This window comes from Kryptolebias marmoratus, linkage group LG12 (assembly GCF_001649575.2).
Source record: "Kryptolebias marmoratus isolate JLee-2015 linkage group LG12, ASM164957v2, whole genome shotgun sequence".
NCBI classification, from domain to species: Eukaryota; Metazoa; Chordata; class Actinopteri; order Cyprinodontiformes; family Rivulidae; genus Kryptolebias; species Kryptolebias marmoratus.
Genome location: NC_051441.1, coordinates 8,714,179 through 8,726,617, shown reverse-complemented (window position 1 = coordinate 8,726,617; position 12,439 = coordinate 8,714,179). Strand labels below are relative to the sequence as shown.

General features: G+C 41.3%; 2 protein-coding genes across 2 annotated transcripts; one reads left to right on the top strand and one right to left on the bottom strand.

The window, feature by feature from the left end:
* Positions 1-1,444: 1,444 nt before the first annotated feature.
* On the bottom strand, positions 1,445-2,484 carry LOC108241318 (RING finger protein 222). Its single transcript, XM_017425355.3, has one exon. The coding sequence runs from the start codon at positions 2,341-2,343 to the stop codon at positions 1,714-1,716; it is 630 nt and encodes a 209-aa protein (XP_017280844.1). The 5' UTR covers positions 2,344-2,484; the 3' UTR covers positions 1,445-1,713.
* Positions 2,485-4,182: 1,698 nt separating this feature from the next.
* Positions 4,183-12,086, top strand: ndel1b (nudE neurodevelopment protein 1-like 1b). Its single transcript, XM_017425251.2, has 9 exons — positions 4,183-4,338; positions 6,328-6,424; positions 8,014-8,167; positions 8,815-8,963; positions 9,067-9,203; positions 9,289-9,456; positions 9,540-9,631; positions 9,768-9,910; positions 10,031-12,086. The coding sequence occupies exons 2-9, from the start codon at positions 6,339-6,341 to the stop codon at positions 10,119-10,121; spliced, it is 1,020 nt and encodes a 339-aa protein (XP_017280740.1). The 5' UTR covers positions 4,183-4,338; positions 6,328-6,338; the 3' UTR covers positions 10,122-12,086.
* The last annotated feature ends 353 nt before the right edge of the window (positions 12,087-12,439 follow it).

The following is a 12,439-nucleotide window of genomic DNA, read 5'->3' as shown; positions in this document are numbered from 1 at the left end:
AACAACAACAAACAACTAAAAATAATCTCTGAAAATAGTACTAGACTGAATATTAGTATAAAAAAGCATCTGTCCATCTTACTTCTGAGAGATTCACCCATTCAAGACCTTTGTGTAATTTTCTGCTTCTCATAGCTTCATCATGCACTTATGTTGCAATATTATATATTAGATATCACTTATTTATTATTGTAGACATAATCATGGGCGTGTATTTCCTATCCACATTTTTATTCTCTATATCTGTTTTCCTTTCAGACAAAATGGGCAAAAAGAAACATTTTTTTTTTCTTTTGGTATTTTTAGACTGGTTTCTTGCACTTGTTGGTCTTGTTCCCATTATTAACAACACTGGGGGATTGGAAACTGGAACACCTGGTTCACTGAGCATTTTTTATTTTTTTCACTCTCAGCTCTTTCCTTGTTTTGACACTTCCAGATTTTCTCTTTTGTAACGAGGTGTTGATCTTAAATGTAAAACATATTTATCTGATTCACGAGCTGGTAAGTCCAACATGTTAGATTTGTCAAATGAAATCAGTCGTTACCCTCCTGACACATAAACAAGCCCAGGTATTGTTCAAAGTGTTCAGGTGTGTAACCTGCAGGACTGGCCCAGCAGGATGATGGAAAAATTACCACAAGACACAAGGAGTGGCCATGTTTGAGAGGCTAGTGATACTGAAAAGGTTCACTCCCAGGCCAGATGTGAAATCTGTTATGATCCTCGACCACAAGCTGCATAATGCCCTCTAACTCTGTCAGTTCTGGTGAAACACTGAAACTCTTTGTACAAAATAAAGAAAGACAACTTCTAAGCAAACCTTCCTCCCAATCACTCCTGATGCTACCTTAGGTTTTAGTTTCAATATAAAAGTTAAGACAAGTGCATGTGTCTGTACTGCATGTTTAAGTTATCGGTGCTTTAGACTCAGTGGTAATCTAATCAGAAGTGTCTCTTCTTACAGCAATCGGATAGCTCGTCTCCTTGAGACAGCTATGGGAGCATCAATTATTTCTTACAGATTCAGTTAAAAGACTCTCTACGCTGTTTTTTAAATACAAAACATGGTCACTGCAAAAAGACCTTCAGAGGTTTAACACAACTAGTGATCTCATTTTTTTATTGGTGGGGTTTTTCTTGCCTATATATTTTGCTTCATAATCAAGTTTTATTATAATTAGACGCATTTCAAGCCAAATTTACTTTCCAGAGAAAATGCAACATTTTTATAATGGCCTAATCTGAAACTTGGAGGTCTTATCTCTGTTGTTTTGGCCTCATAGTTGCTGCTTGGAAACATGACAGTGAACAATACAGCACAACACGGACCTAAGCTGCTTTAACACCAGTGCCATTGTGCAAGAGGGTTTTTTATGTTTGTTTGTTTGTTTTCTGAATAGATATGGTCCTACAGTTTTAAATTAAAACTTGTCATTTTTGATGTGCTTGAATTCTCTGTTTATTAACACAGGTTGAATATGTTACAAACATGAACACAAAACTGACTTAAACTGCTACGAACAATGAAACAAAAGTACCTTAAATTAATACTTGACATTTTGATCGTTTTACTCTGCATTTAGTTCAAGTATAAACGTTCTTTGGATCAGTCAAACTCACAAAACTATCATGCTCGAGATAAGAATCAGTGGAAATATGTCTCTTTAAAAGTTATTTGATCAATTGGCACCTTGGTCCTCCTGGATGGATCATGCCAACAGAATCCAGGGTAAAGTTGCAGCCACCAACGCCAGTAACGTGAAAGCAGTGAGCAGAAAGATCAGGCACCGTGCTGTGGTGCAAACCCTGCGTCGTGTCCTGCGCTGAGGCTGAACCACGGTCATCACCACATCCAGCGCGTCCTCCTCGGCCATGGGGCGGCCCTGGGCGCTGATGATGAAGATCTGACACGCGTTGTTGTGGCTGGGACCGATTAACCTGCCGGCACGGAGCCTCTGAAACCCGCACCTGCAGCAGCGGACTATCCAGTTCACCCCAGACATGAAGCTGTCCACGGAGGCGCGCCGTGCGCTCTGGACCTGCCCTGGTCCAAGAGGAACGGGCACCTCCAGGGTCTGTCCTTCACTGGGACCCTTCTTGGCTGCGAGGGACACCAGCGCCTCTTTCTGCCTCCTGATAAACGTCAGGTGTCGGCAGATGGGGCAGGCGATCGTGTCCCTGATGTGTCCATCACTGTTGATGCTCACCAGCGTTTTCACCAGGCAGTCGTGGCAGAAGGCATGTCCGCAGCTCAGCGTCCGTTCGCTGCCAGGAAGAGGCTCGTAGCACACCGGGCACTCCTGCGCGTCCTCTGCGCCTCCTTCTTTAAAGAACGCCATGTAGAGATCACCTTGGTGGTAAACTCCTGGTGAACTGGAGCGTTTCTCAGTTCCTCTCTGGCTCTCTGTGTGTGTGTCGTTGGTGCTGGGTGGAGGCCAGGAGAGGCTTGTAAAACAGGGCCAGCCACCTGTGACAGCAGCGAGCTGATCAACTGGATCCAGTTCAAATGTCTGCTTCATGTTTCATTCTCCTCACCCCGCCAGCCTCTACAAGTCTCATTTAAATCTCATTTAAAAAGTGTTTGATTTAAAATAAAACCATGTCGTTGTACGATTTTTTAAAAATGTAAATAACGATTTCACTTTAATTCTTTCCAGGTATTTGTTTTATATTTTTCCATATTATGGATATTCTGTGTAACATATATATATATATATATATATATATATATATATATATATATATATATATATATATGTGTGTGTGTGTGTGTGTGTTATACAAAATGCTGATTGCATTGATGCCTTCAGTGACTGTGCAACAAAAAATATGACCATCTGAAGTGAAGATCTCAAAAGGTTTCCAGCCTAACTAAAAGAATTGATTTCAAGTTTCCTGTTCCTGTATGGTTTGGAAGAGTTTTTTTTCTGCCACCTTGTGGTAACAAGAGAAACTACAACCTTTATTCAGAAAAGTGTAAATTCTAGCTGAGGACGTTTCTGTCCATCAGGGGAGCTTCCATATTTTCGTAACAGAGCACTTCGCTCTCAGTCTGCAGGTTTACTTGTGGTTCCTCGAGTTTCTAAGAGTAGAACAGGAGGCAGAGCTTTCAGTTCTCAGGCTCCTCTCTTGTGGAACCTTCGTCAAGTTTCTGTCTGTGAGGCTGACACCCTGTCTACTTTTAAAACTAGGCCTAAGACCTTCCTTTTTGATAAATCTTATAGTTAGGGTTAGCTTTGGTTTCCTGGGCTATCCATTAGTTTTGCTGTTACAGGCTTGGACTGCTGGAGGACCACATGTCTTCACACTGCTGCTGTCTCCATGATTGTACATGCTCTTATCGCTGCCATTAACCTGTCTTTTTGTTTGTTTTTCCCTCCCATAAAAACCACACCTGGACCAGAACTTCTGTGTTTGTCTGTGCCTCTTTCCTGTCCTCTCAAACCCCAGTCGACCGAGGCAGATGGCCGCCCATCCACATGCTGGAGGGTTATTTATGTTAAATGGGAGACATTCCTTTTCACTGTCATCAGTGTGCTTCTTCACTATGAGGGACTGACAAAGTGGAAATCTGACACACACCTCTGACTTCCTTAGACAGACCACCTTTATTAACTGTATGGGGATGTGTAATTGCATTTAAATATAGATCTGGGTTGAATTTATGATTTGAACTTGTTTTTCTTTTTGTTTGTTTTCTTTTTGTTTACTTCTCTGAGGTGACATTTTCTGTAAACTGACACCAAATATAAATAAACTGAAAGTCTGTTTACAGTTGAATCAGCTCTAAGTCATTAAAAATATTGGTCAATAGAACAAACTGTGCAGCATTTTAAAAGAAATTTATTTAACCTTGATGATTATGGTAAAAAAAAAATGTGGACATGGACACACTGTCCTAATAAATACTTTGAATAAAATAGGGCTAATCCGACTGAAAAGGCTGTAAACATGTGATCTCTTGAAGAAAAAAACGGGTTCTATTTTTATTTCGGGAAGATTACAAAAGAACAAATTGTTTCTATATTAGTCACAGAAACCCGAAGACCAGAACCAGACCAGTGTTTCCCATTAAATCTGTGAGAATGCCTGAGAGGATGGGTGGGGCTTCTTCCAGTTTTTATACGTCACGAGAAACTACGTCAGCGCGTACGCCCCTGCGAGCGTTTACGTTAGTTCCGGGAGACGCGTTGGCAATTTCCTAAACACAGCAGCACAGCCCCAGTTACCTCATTTAGCACCGGAGGCCCCGGGACTGAAGAAGGTGTGTGCTTCGTCGGCTGGACGACTAAATTACTGACGCGGAGGACGAGACACCGGTTTGATATGAGCAGGTAGGAACTTAAAGCTGTTAACATCCTCAGCTTTTTGTCTGTTTGGCGTTTTATGTGTCCGTTTAAATGTGTCCGGCGGCGGCGCTTTTGTGAACGTCAAAAATAAAAGCTCTTTTCTTTTTTCTTTGCCTGAAACATCGAAAGTTGTCAGCTTTAGTTTGTATCTTTAAATAATTACTCACTCTCGCTATTTCCATGTGTAGCATTCTGGCTTATTTTAACACTAAATCAACTCTCAGCTTGGTAAATTAACACGGAACGTTTCATATTTTGATATATATTGACATGTTTAAATCAGCTACCCTGGCTTGTGACATTTCAAACGATTTCCTAAACACCCTGCTTGTTGTTATGATCATTTTAAGATTGAAGTCTCCTAATGTTGTTTCATGACGTTTTTTGGGAAGAAAAAAAAAAAACCTGTGGGCTGACCCACATAACCCAAGGGACTAAAATATGCTCCCAGGTCTGAAGGGAAGCACCACCACACCCTGTAAATTAAACCTGCAGGGCTGATGTTGTCCTCAGTTGAGCAAACTAACAGTCAGTAAAGATCTAATAGAAGAAGAATCTGTATCAGATCATGTAAGATTCAGGAATGTGGGGGAAAGGAAGCTTTCTTTATCCTGTCTGTTGTTTCCAGATAGCTCCTCTATGTTTGCTCTGTTTTTGTGTGTATTGTTACGTTCACTCCAGAAGATGCTGAAACTTCATGTGTTCAGTCTCCTCTGACCCGTTACGTGGCAGGACTTAACCCCTCCTCGTGATGTAACTGTTTACCTGCACATTGCTTCTGCCCTCCTCTGACCTGCACACGTTTTTTAGTTTTTAGGGTGCCTTCCTGTTTCTTTTAAGTTTGGACTCTGTGTAGACATTTTTGGTACCTTCACAGGTCAGCATGTTTCAGTTTTAGTTTTGGGAAGCCCTTTGATTTCCCACTGTTTCAGTTTCAGGAGCAGCGTACCGACATGTGGGGGTCCTGTTGTCTGTAAGCTGTTGGTGAGGCCATCTCAGAGGAATGTTTAAACGGAAGAGCAGGCGGTCTTTCCTCAAAGTCGCCGTCTCGCTGTGTGGAGACCATTCCCTGCTTAGAAAGGAAAATGGCACATCCTCTCTGTCTGAAATCAGTTGTTACAGTCAGTAAAATCTCTGGACTTTCTTGTTCTTCTCACCATTTTTTGCACCTCCGCCTGTTTTTCGTATTTAGTTTCAGCTGAGGGTTTTTCTTTTATATTCTCTGGAAGCTGGGCATATTGGCATGAAATTCTTGTAACCTCAAAAGTTGGATTGTGAGAATTCTTTGATCTACAGCAGCTGTATCCCCTTCCCAGCCTCATTCACATAAAGACACACACTTTCCATAGATGTTGGATTGAGGCTGAGGTTGAAAGCCAAACAGAAAAGATGAGCAACGTTCTGTTACGGTGCTATTTCTTTGCAAACAGGACCGAGGGTTTAACACTTTAAATGCTTTTTTACAATTTCACATCTGGGTTGTGGTGGACATCTTTGATCTGTTTGGCATTAACTACGTTTAGTTTGGATGGACTGTTGTCTGGGAATTGGTTGGACTAACGTCCAATAAGCTGAGCTATGTGGAGCTCCTAAAACAAAATTATCTTTTAGCCAATAAGAGGCTTGTGATAGAAAGGCTGGACGCAAAGAATTACCTGAATTAATTTAGAAAAACAAAAAGAACATCTGTGATACACTTAGGGTTGAGTTAAGTCATTGATTCACAAGGCATTACATGAACTCAGATGGGCACATTTTTAGCTTTTGCACGCAGACGTTTTTGTCTCCAGTGAGGAATGTGGTAAATTCTGAAACCTGGTCTCATTGGATGTTCAGCTTTAAGATAAGAAGGGAATGCGCCGTGCCTGCTTCTACATGCTGAAGGACAAAAACGGCAAGAGCGTCGTGCCATTCCCAAGTCAACCAGCAAGTCCTACCCTCCGAGGAAGTAACACTGTTTCCTTTTCTCCACAGGGCGCCTTGACATGGACACAGAGATGATTCCTAAATTTTCATCAAAAGATGAAGAGGCTGATTACTGGAAGTCGCAAGCTCTTAAATATAAGAAAAGGTAGGCACCTTGTGTACTTGTCTGATAACGACGGTTCGGTTTTGTCAGTTCAGCAGTGTTACATCATTTCAGATGTTAATGTTTAACATCTTGTTTCAGTCAGCTGCAACCTATTTTTAGGTGTGACTTTTCACCAGATGTTCTGCTATGTTCGAAGCATTTTGTTTATAGAAACTATTGTTTTTGCTTAACAAGCTTGTTTTTACAGAGTGGGTTATTTAACAGAGTGTCCTGATTTATGCTCTAAATATCAGATGGCAACAACTCCTATTCATTAACATAAAAACAGCCAACCTCAGTTAAAAAAATGCCTGGGGATCAGTCTCTGTTAGCACAAAAAAAAAGACAGATTTTAGTCCTTAAAAGGCAAATGATCAGGCTGGGTTTTTTAAAAAAGGGAAACCACAAACCTGCTGACTTACTCATGAGGAAATGACAACAGCTTTGACTTCTGTACCAGAACCCACAGGCCCTCCAGCAGCCGGCAGCCGGCAGCAGCAACGTGTAGATCTGGTCACATTTGTTCTGTTTGTGTAGCCGAGGCTTGTTGCATCCAGTTAAAGTCCAGAACTGCTCAGAATTGGTTAAAGACCTGGTGGGTTTTTGTTTGTTTTTTTCTGAGAAATTCCTGTAGTGGGTGCATGCATGGAAAATCTTCATCTCATGGAATAAACCGAACCCCAAATTAATGGTTCAGCTGGGCTCGTGGGACATGTTTTTAAGCATGTTTCTGTTGTTTTTTTAGAACCTTTACTCTAAATGATCCACAATGGTGGCATGCAGTATTAATATTTTACTTGTTAAAAATAATTTCCCCCTTTTATGGTTTGTATCAAATGTACTTTACCCTGCGTTCACGCGTTTCCCCCCTGATTCTGGCCCTGTTAGCTGCTGCGGTTTGGCTCACAGGTGGAGGTTATGGAGCCCACCGTGCTGATCAAGCAGCCTGTGGGACACCGGTATGTCTGGAACGACCCCGCACAACAACTGATTCAGGGATTCCAGCGCTCTGTAGAACCACTGAGAAGCCATTATGCCAGCATGAGTCAGCTGACTCCAGATCAGTGTGAGGCACCGTGTCATCTGTAGAGGGGGAGGCAGGGCGGCGGGGGGACTTTTTTCTTTTTTTTTTTTTTAATCTATAAATGCTGAGACCACAGACTTTTCTCGTCCTTCCTATTTTAGATTGAAATGTTGTTAGCCCTGACCAGTGTGAATACACATTGTTTTCCTTTGCCTCCTCCTGATATTTAATACCCTCCACAGCTAAGGACACATGTCTGTGTCCCTGTTGTCTGACCCTACTGCCCTCTCACTTCAGCTGTCTCCTCAGAGCTTTATATTTAGAATAATAAGCTCAACAATACTGAGCTGGAAGCTGTTAGTCAGGAATGAAAGTTTTAAAAATGTGTCCAAATCTGACTGGCTTTTATTAGGAGTATTTTTCCGCCCGTTTAGAGGAAGCTACTGGACCATTCTGAGCCTGGTTTCTAAAACTAATGCTCACAAAACTGTGTGGTAGATGAAGAGGAAAGTTTCAAATATCTGAAATATCATGTTTTTTTTCTTCCCTTCTATACTCTGTGTAGTTTTCAGGATGCTCAAGAAGAACTGCAGGAGTTCCAGGAGGGCAGCCGGGAACTGGAGGCTGAATTAGAGGCACAGCTTAGCCAGGCTGAGCATCGACTTCGAGATTTACAAACAGAAAACGAGAAAGTGAAGAACGAGGTGTCCAACCTCAAGGTAACCTGCTGACTCTGCTTATCTCTTTGTTCTCTTCTGCAGATTAGTACGCCGTGAAAGTTCTTAGTGATTACTCAACAGGTTATCTGATCTTTGTCGGAGCCGTCTCTTTTGTAGAGGTTTTAATGAGGCGCGCTCTCAGTTAATCCAGCAGAACTCCTTAACTGGATGTCAGGATAAAGTGGAAGAAAATAGAAAGGATGAGTTCTGTTTTCAATCACACAAGGCTTGAACACTTTCCTATTTTGTATGTATACAATGAGGATATCTAGCCATTGTGATTTTTTTTTTTTTCCCCTCACATAACTCAGCATTTAAGGTTCTGTGCTGTACATAAAACTGAAAATTAACAGTGAAAGTGAGGCAGAGAAACCATAATGATGTTTTTGTGCATCAGGGCCATCGTAAAGGCATTCAGCAGTGCCATTAATTACACAAGCTCAGGGGAAAAAAAGCCCTTTGTGCCTGTCTTGGGAACAAAAAGGTCCTTTGAAAATATTTTCACTGTCTTGTGATTCCCCTAATATTCTCTACTGCTGTAATTAAAGTGTACAAATCATGTTTTCAAGCTGTTCTTGTACTTGTTTCTCTATGCTGGCTAACCCCTAGGGCTCTTTCCCCTTTTCACTTTCTCGTTTTTCTATCAGGAGAAGCTGGAGCAGCAGTACGCCCAGAGTTACAAACAGATTTCTATGTTGGAGGATGACTTGAGCCAGACACGCAGCATCAAGGAGCAGCTACATAAATATGTGAGAGAACTTGAACAAGCCAACGACGACTTGGAAAGAGCAAAGAGGTCAGAATGACGTGATTTACAACGTCAGCAAAATCAGAATTTTACCACATATTCACGTACTGCACCTACTGCAGTGTTTGTAACATCTATTCTGCATTTATAGGGCAACAATAGTGTCTCTCGAGGACTTTGAGAGCCGTTTAAACCAGGCCATTGAGAGAAATGCCTTCCTCGAGAGTGAGCTGGATGAGAAGGAGTCTCTCCTGGTGTCCGTGCAGAGACTGAAAGACGAAGCACGAGGTAAAGAAGATGCCATTCCGCATTATGTAAGCGCCGTATGTGGGCTGGAGGAGAAGTGTCTGAGTTGTGCTCCTCTCTTACGTAGATCTGAGGCAGGAGCTGGCAGTACGAGAGCGGAATAGCGACAGGATGTCGGCACCCAGCTCACCTACTTTAGACATCGACAAGATGGACTCTGCAGTACAGGCCTCTTTTTCCCTTCCTGCAACACCTGTAGGCAAGAGTTTAGAGCACTCTTTTGTCACCCCAAAAGGTACAGATTAGTCCTATTCTTTATTTTTGTTACATAGCTGAAGAAACAATGCAAATGTACTGATTTCAATGCTTTTTGTGTAGCATTGACCAATGGCTGTGGTGGATCTGCCCTCACTCCTTCTGCTAGAATCTCAGCTCTAAATATAGTTGGAGACCTTCTGAGAAAAGTTGGGGTAAGTGTTTTACTTTTAAACTAAATAACGTCTCTGTGTTTGTGTGGTTACTGAAAGCTAATGTCCTCGATAACGAGGCAAAGGAGAAATGTTTCTTTTGGCGCAAATTATAGCCTTCTTCCTGTTTTGTCACCAGGCTTTGGAGTCCAAACTTGCTGCTTGTAGAAACATGGCCAAAGACCAGGCAGCAAGAAAGAATTTCTCCACGGACAAGGGCACGCTCATCAGCGACAACACCAAGTTCTCCCACACTCTCCACACCACCTACTTCGACAAGACGTAAGTCTGTTAGCAACTATTAACCTGTGCTCAAAACTATCGTTATTTTCTGTTAGTTTGCAGATTTGGTTTTGTTTGCATCTGCGTCCATATCTGCTCACGTACGTGTTTCGCCCGCAGCACTGTTAATGGACTGGACCCCAGCTCCCTGACCTCCATGGCCTCATCCAGAGTCATCGCTCATCCGGGAATGCTGCCTTTAAGTGTGTGAGGAATCCACTGGCAACGCAAACATCCGTCTGTCCGTTAAAGTGTGGCAGCGGAGAGGACATTTAGGCTCCGGCGTGTTTGCGTGTAAGCAACAGGGACAGAAAGGAAGACTGAATGCGTACGTGTGTGTGAGAGTGCATGTTTCGAGACAGACCTGACTTAACAATGGACTTATCTGCGGGGCGCAGCTCTCAGTGCGTCTGTGTGTAGGTGCACAGGCAGTTGTGCACGTGTTCCTAGCACTTATTGCATGTGCCTAAAGCTGTACTGTGCTTGTCTGACTGTCTGTACAGTGCAGTGCTCTCTGTCAGCCGGCCTCCGTGTCGGCTGGGTTGTTGTGGCAATCCCACAATTCATCAGAACACTATATTTATGACAAAAGGTCCTCAGCAGACCACAGCTTCATTTAAACCTTTATTCCTCTTATTTTCTATGGAATTGCACAGTTCAACTCCTTTCTGTTTAGATTGTATATAATTTAAAAATGGACATGTTCGTATTAACTAATTTATCTCAGTGTGCTTTAAAATGCATTTTTCCTATTTGCTTTTTCTGCCCCCTCTTGAGTGCACGTGTCGTGTGTAAGTGAAGATGTCCGAGTCCACGCTGACCGAAGTGAATGTTGATCGTTCAAAGCCATGTAGCTGCTGCGCCACCATTGTTCTCGTTAGCGGCTGAAAATCTTTTTGAGAAATCTCAGCTGCTTATCTCCTCTGCTCCTGAAGGTTCAGAGTCGGTTGAAGTGGGTTCTGTGGAAAGGTTGTAAACAAATAATGTCTTATCTGTTATAGATGGCTCTTTGAACAACCTCAGTTCGGAGAAACAACGTTTAATTCTGCACAGATCGATGAGCTAACAGGGCCAAGATTATAATGGATCGCCGCCATCCTGAAACACTTCTGATCTAAAATAGTTCAGAGATTTAATAAAATTATATTTCATAAACCTTAACACTGTCAACAGTTTTGCATCACTTGATTGTTCTGGTAGAGATCTAACATTTCTGGGCTGCACCACAAGTGCTACAGCTAGCAGTTCTGCTATCTGCGCTGGCAAATAACCATTGAGTTTTCTGTAAATAATGTAATATGAAGTTGACGGTGCTGTAAAGGTTTATTAAATGGAGTCTACATGAGCTGCTATGAAACAACCCACTTTGATCTTCGCCCACTCAGAAGATATTATTGTTCATAACATTTCCTCAAAACCCCACTGCTAAAGACCCGAACTGTCCCTTTTTATCAAGCTGCTCCTCACAAGTCTTTGCTAAAGTTGAGTTTTTTTGTGGACATCCACAGACATTTTTTTTTTTTTTTGTATGATGTATAAATGTTATTTTCTTGCAAGCTTGCTGCAAGACCTCAATGAGAAAGAAGTCGAGGACATAAATTAGGCTCTAAATTTTCACCCTTTTAAGGACTCTCAAAGCAGAAAAAAAGAGATAAAACAATTTTTTTTACTATAATTTTTGCCATAGAAATCTAAATTTATGGTTTCTCGCAGCCTTCTTGCAGTGAAGCACCTCTGCTGTATTCCTTTTTTGTTTTTTTTGTTGATTTTGATTGACTTATTTCAGGCAGCTTGGATATTGGCTTTGTTTTCCATACTGAAACGATGTCTGCAGCTATTAGCCCCCTTATTATAAAATCCTTATTTATCAGATCTCAGTCTGAGGTATAAATCAGATGTTAGTATTCATTGTTAATATTGTTAGTATTTATAGCGAGATCACTTTGGGCACAGAGCCTGTTACTGAAGTGAGCGTTACAGCCAGTTTGTACAGTAGAAATGCTAAAAATGGTTCATTTTGCTTAACTCACTGTACATATTAACACTTGGCAATAAAGTCCTATTTATTTCAGATCCTGTATGGCATGTGTTTCGATACATTTTACTATCATGTTTACACGCATTGTATTATGTTGTCAGAATTGTTAAAGTAAATAAAGATTATAGTTAACATGGAGCAGTTTGTACTTTAATTAATATATTTAAAAGAAAATGGTGCCTTCAAAAAGCATCATTTTTAGAAATCATTGTTGATTTCTAAAGCTTTCATTGGCAATTTGTGGTGCTTGTCAATAGTTGTATGGTGTCATTGTTTTTATTAATAGCTTCATAATTTTAACTGGGGAAAACTATGGCACCTTTCAGTCTTAAAAGCAGATGTTCTTTGCAGCTCTTGGCTCTAAAATGGCTTTTATAAGTTTAAAAAAAAAAAAGGAGCGGAAAATTTCTGGAAACTTTCGATGGGAAATTTAGTTGGGGAATGATAAAACTCTTTTAAATTGGAAACCTTCTGTCAATCAAAATGAAATC

What these genes read in the sequence shown, in the direction of transcription:
- LOC108241318 (XM_017425355.3), bottom strand. Translation starts at nt 2,343, where the DNA reads ATGGCGTTCTTTAAAGAAGGAGGCGCAGAGGACGCGCAGGAGTGCCCG.
- ndel1b (XM_017425251.2), top strand. Translation starts at nt 6,339, where the DNA reads ATGGACACAGAGATGATTCCTAAATTTTCATCAAAAGATGAAGAGGCT. An exon ending in ACTGAAAGACGAAGCACGAG is followed by an intron (nt 9,204 to 9,288) that starts GTAAAGAAGATG and finishes TCTCTTACGTAG; the next exon opens with ATCTGAGGCAGGAGCTGGCA. An exon ending in CTCTTTTGTCACCCCAAAAG is followed by an intron (nt 9,457 to 9,539) that starts GTACAGATTAGT and finishes CTTTTTGTGTAG; the next exon opens with CATTGACCAATGGCTGTGGT.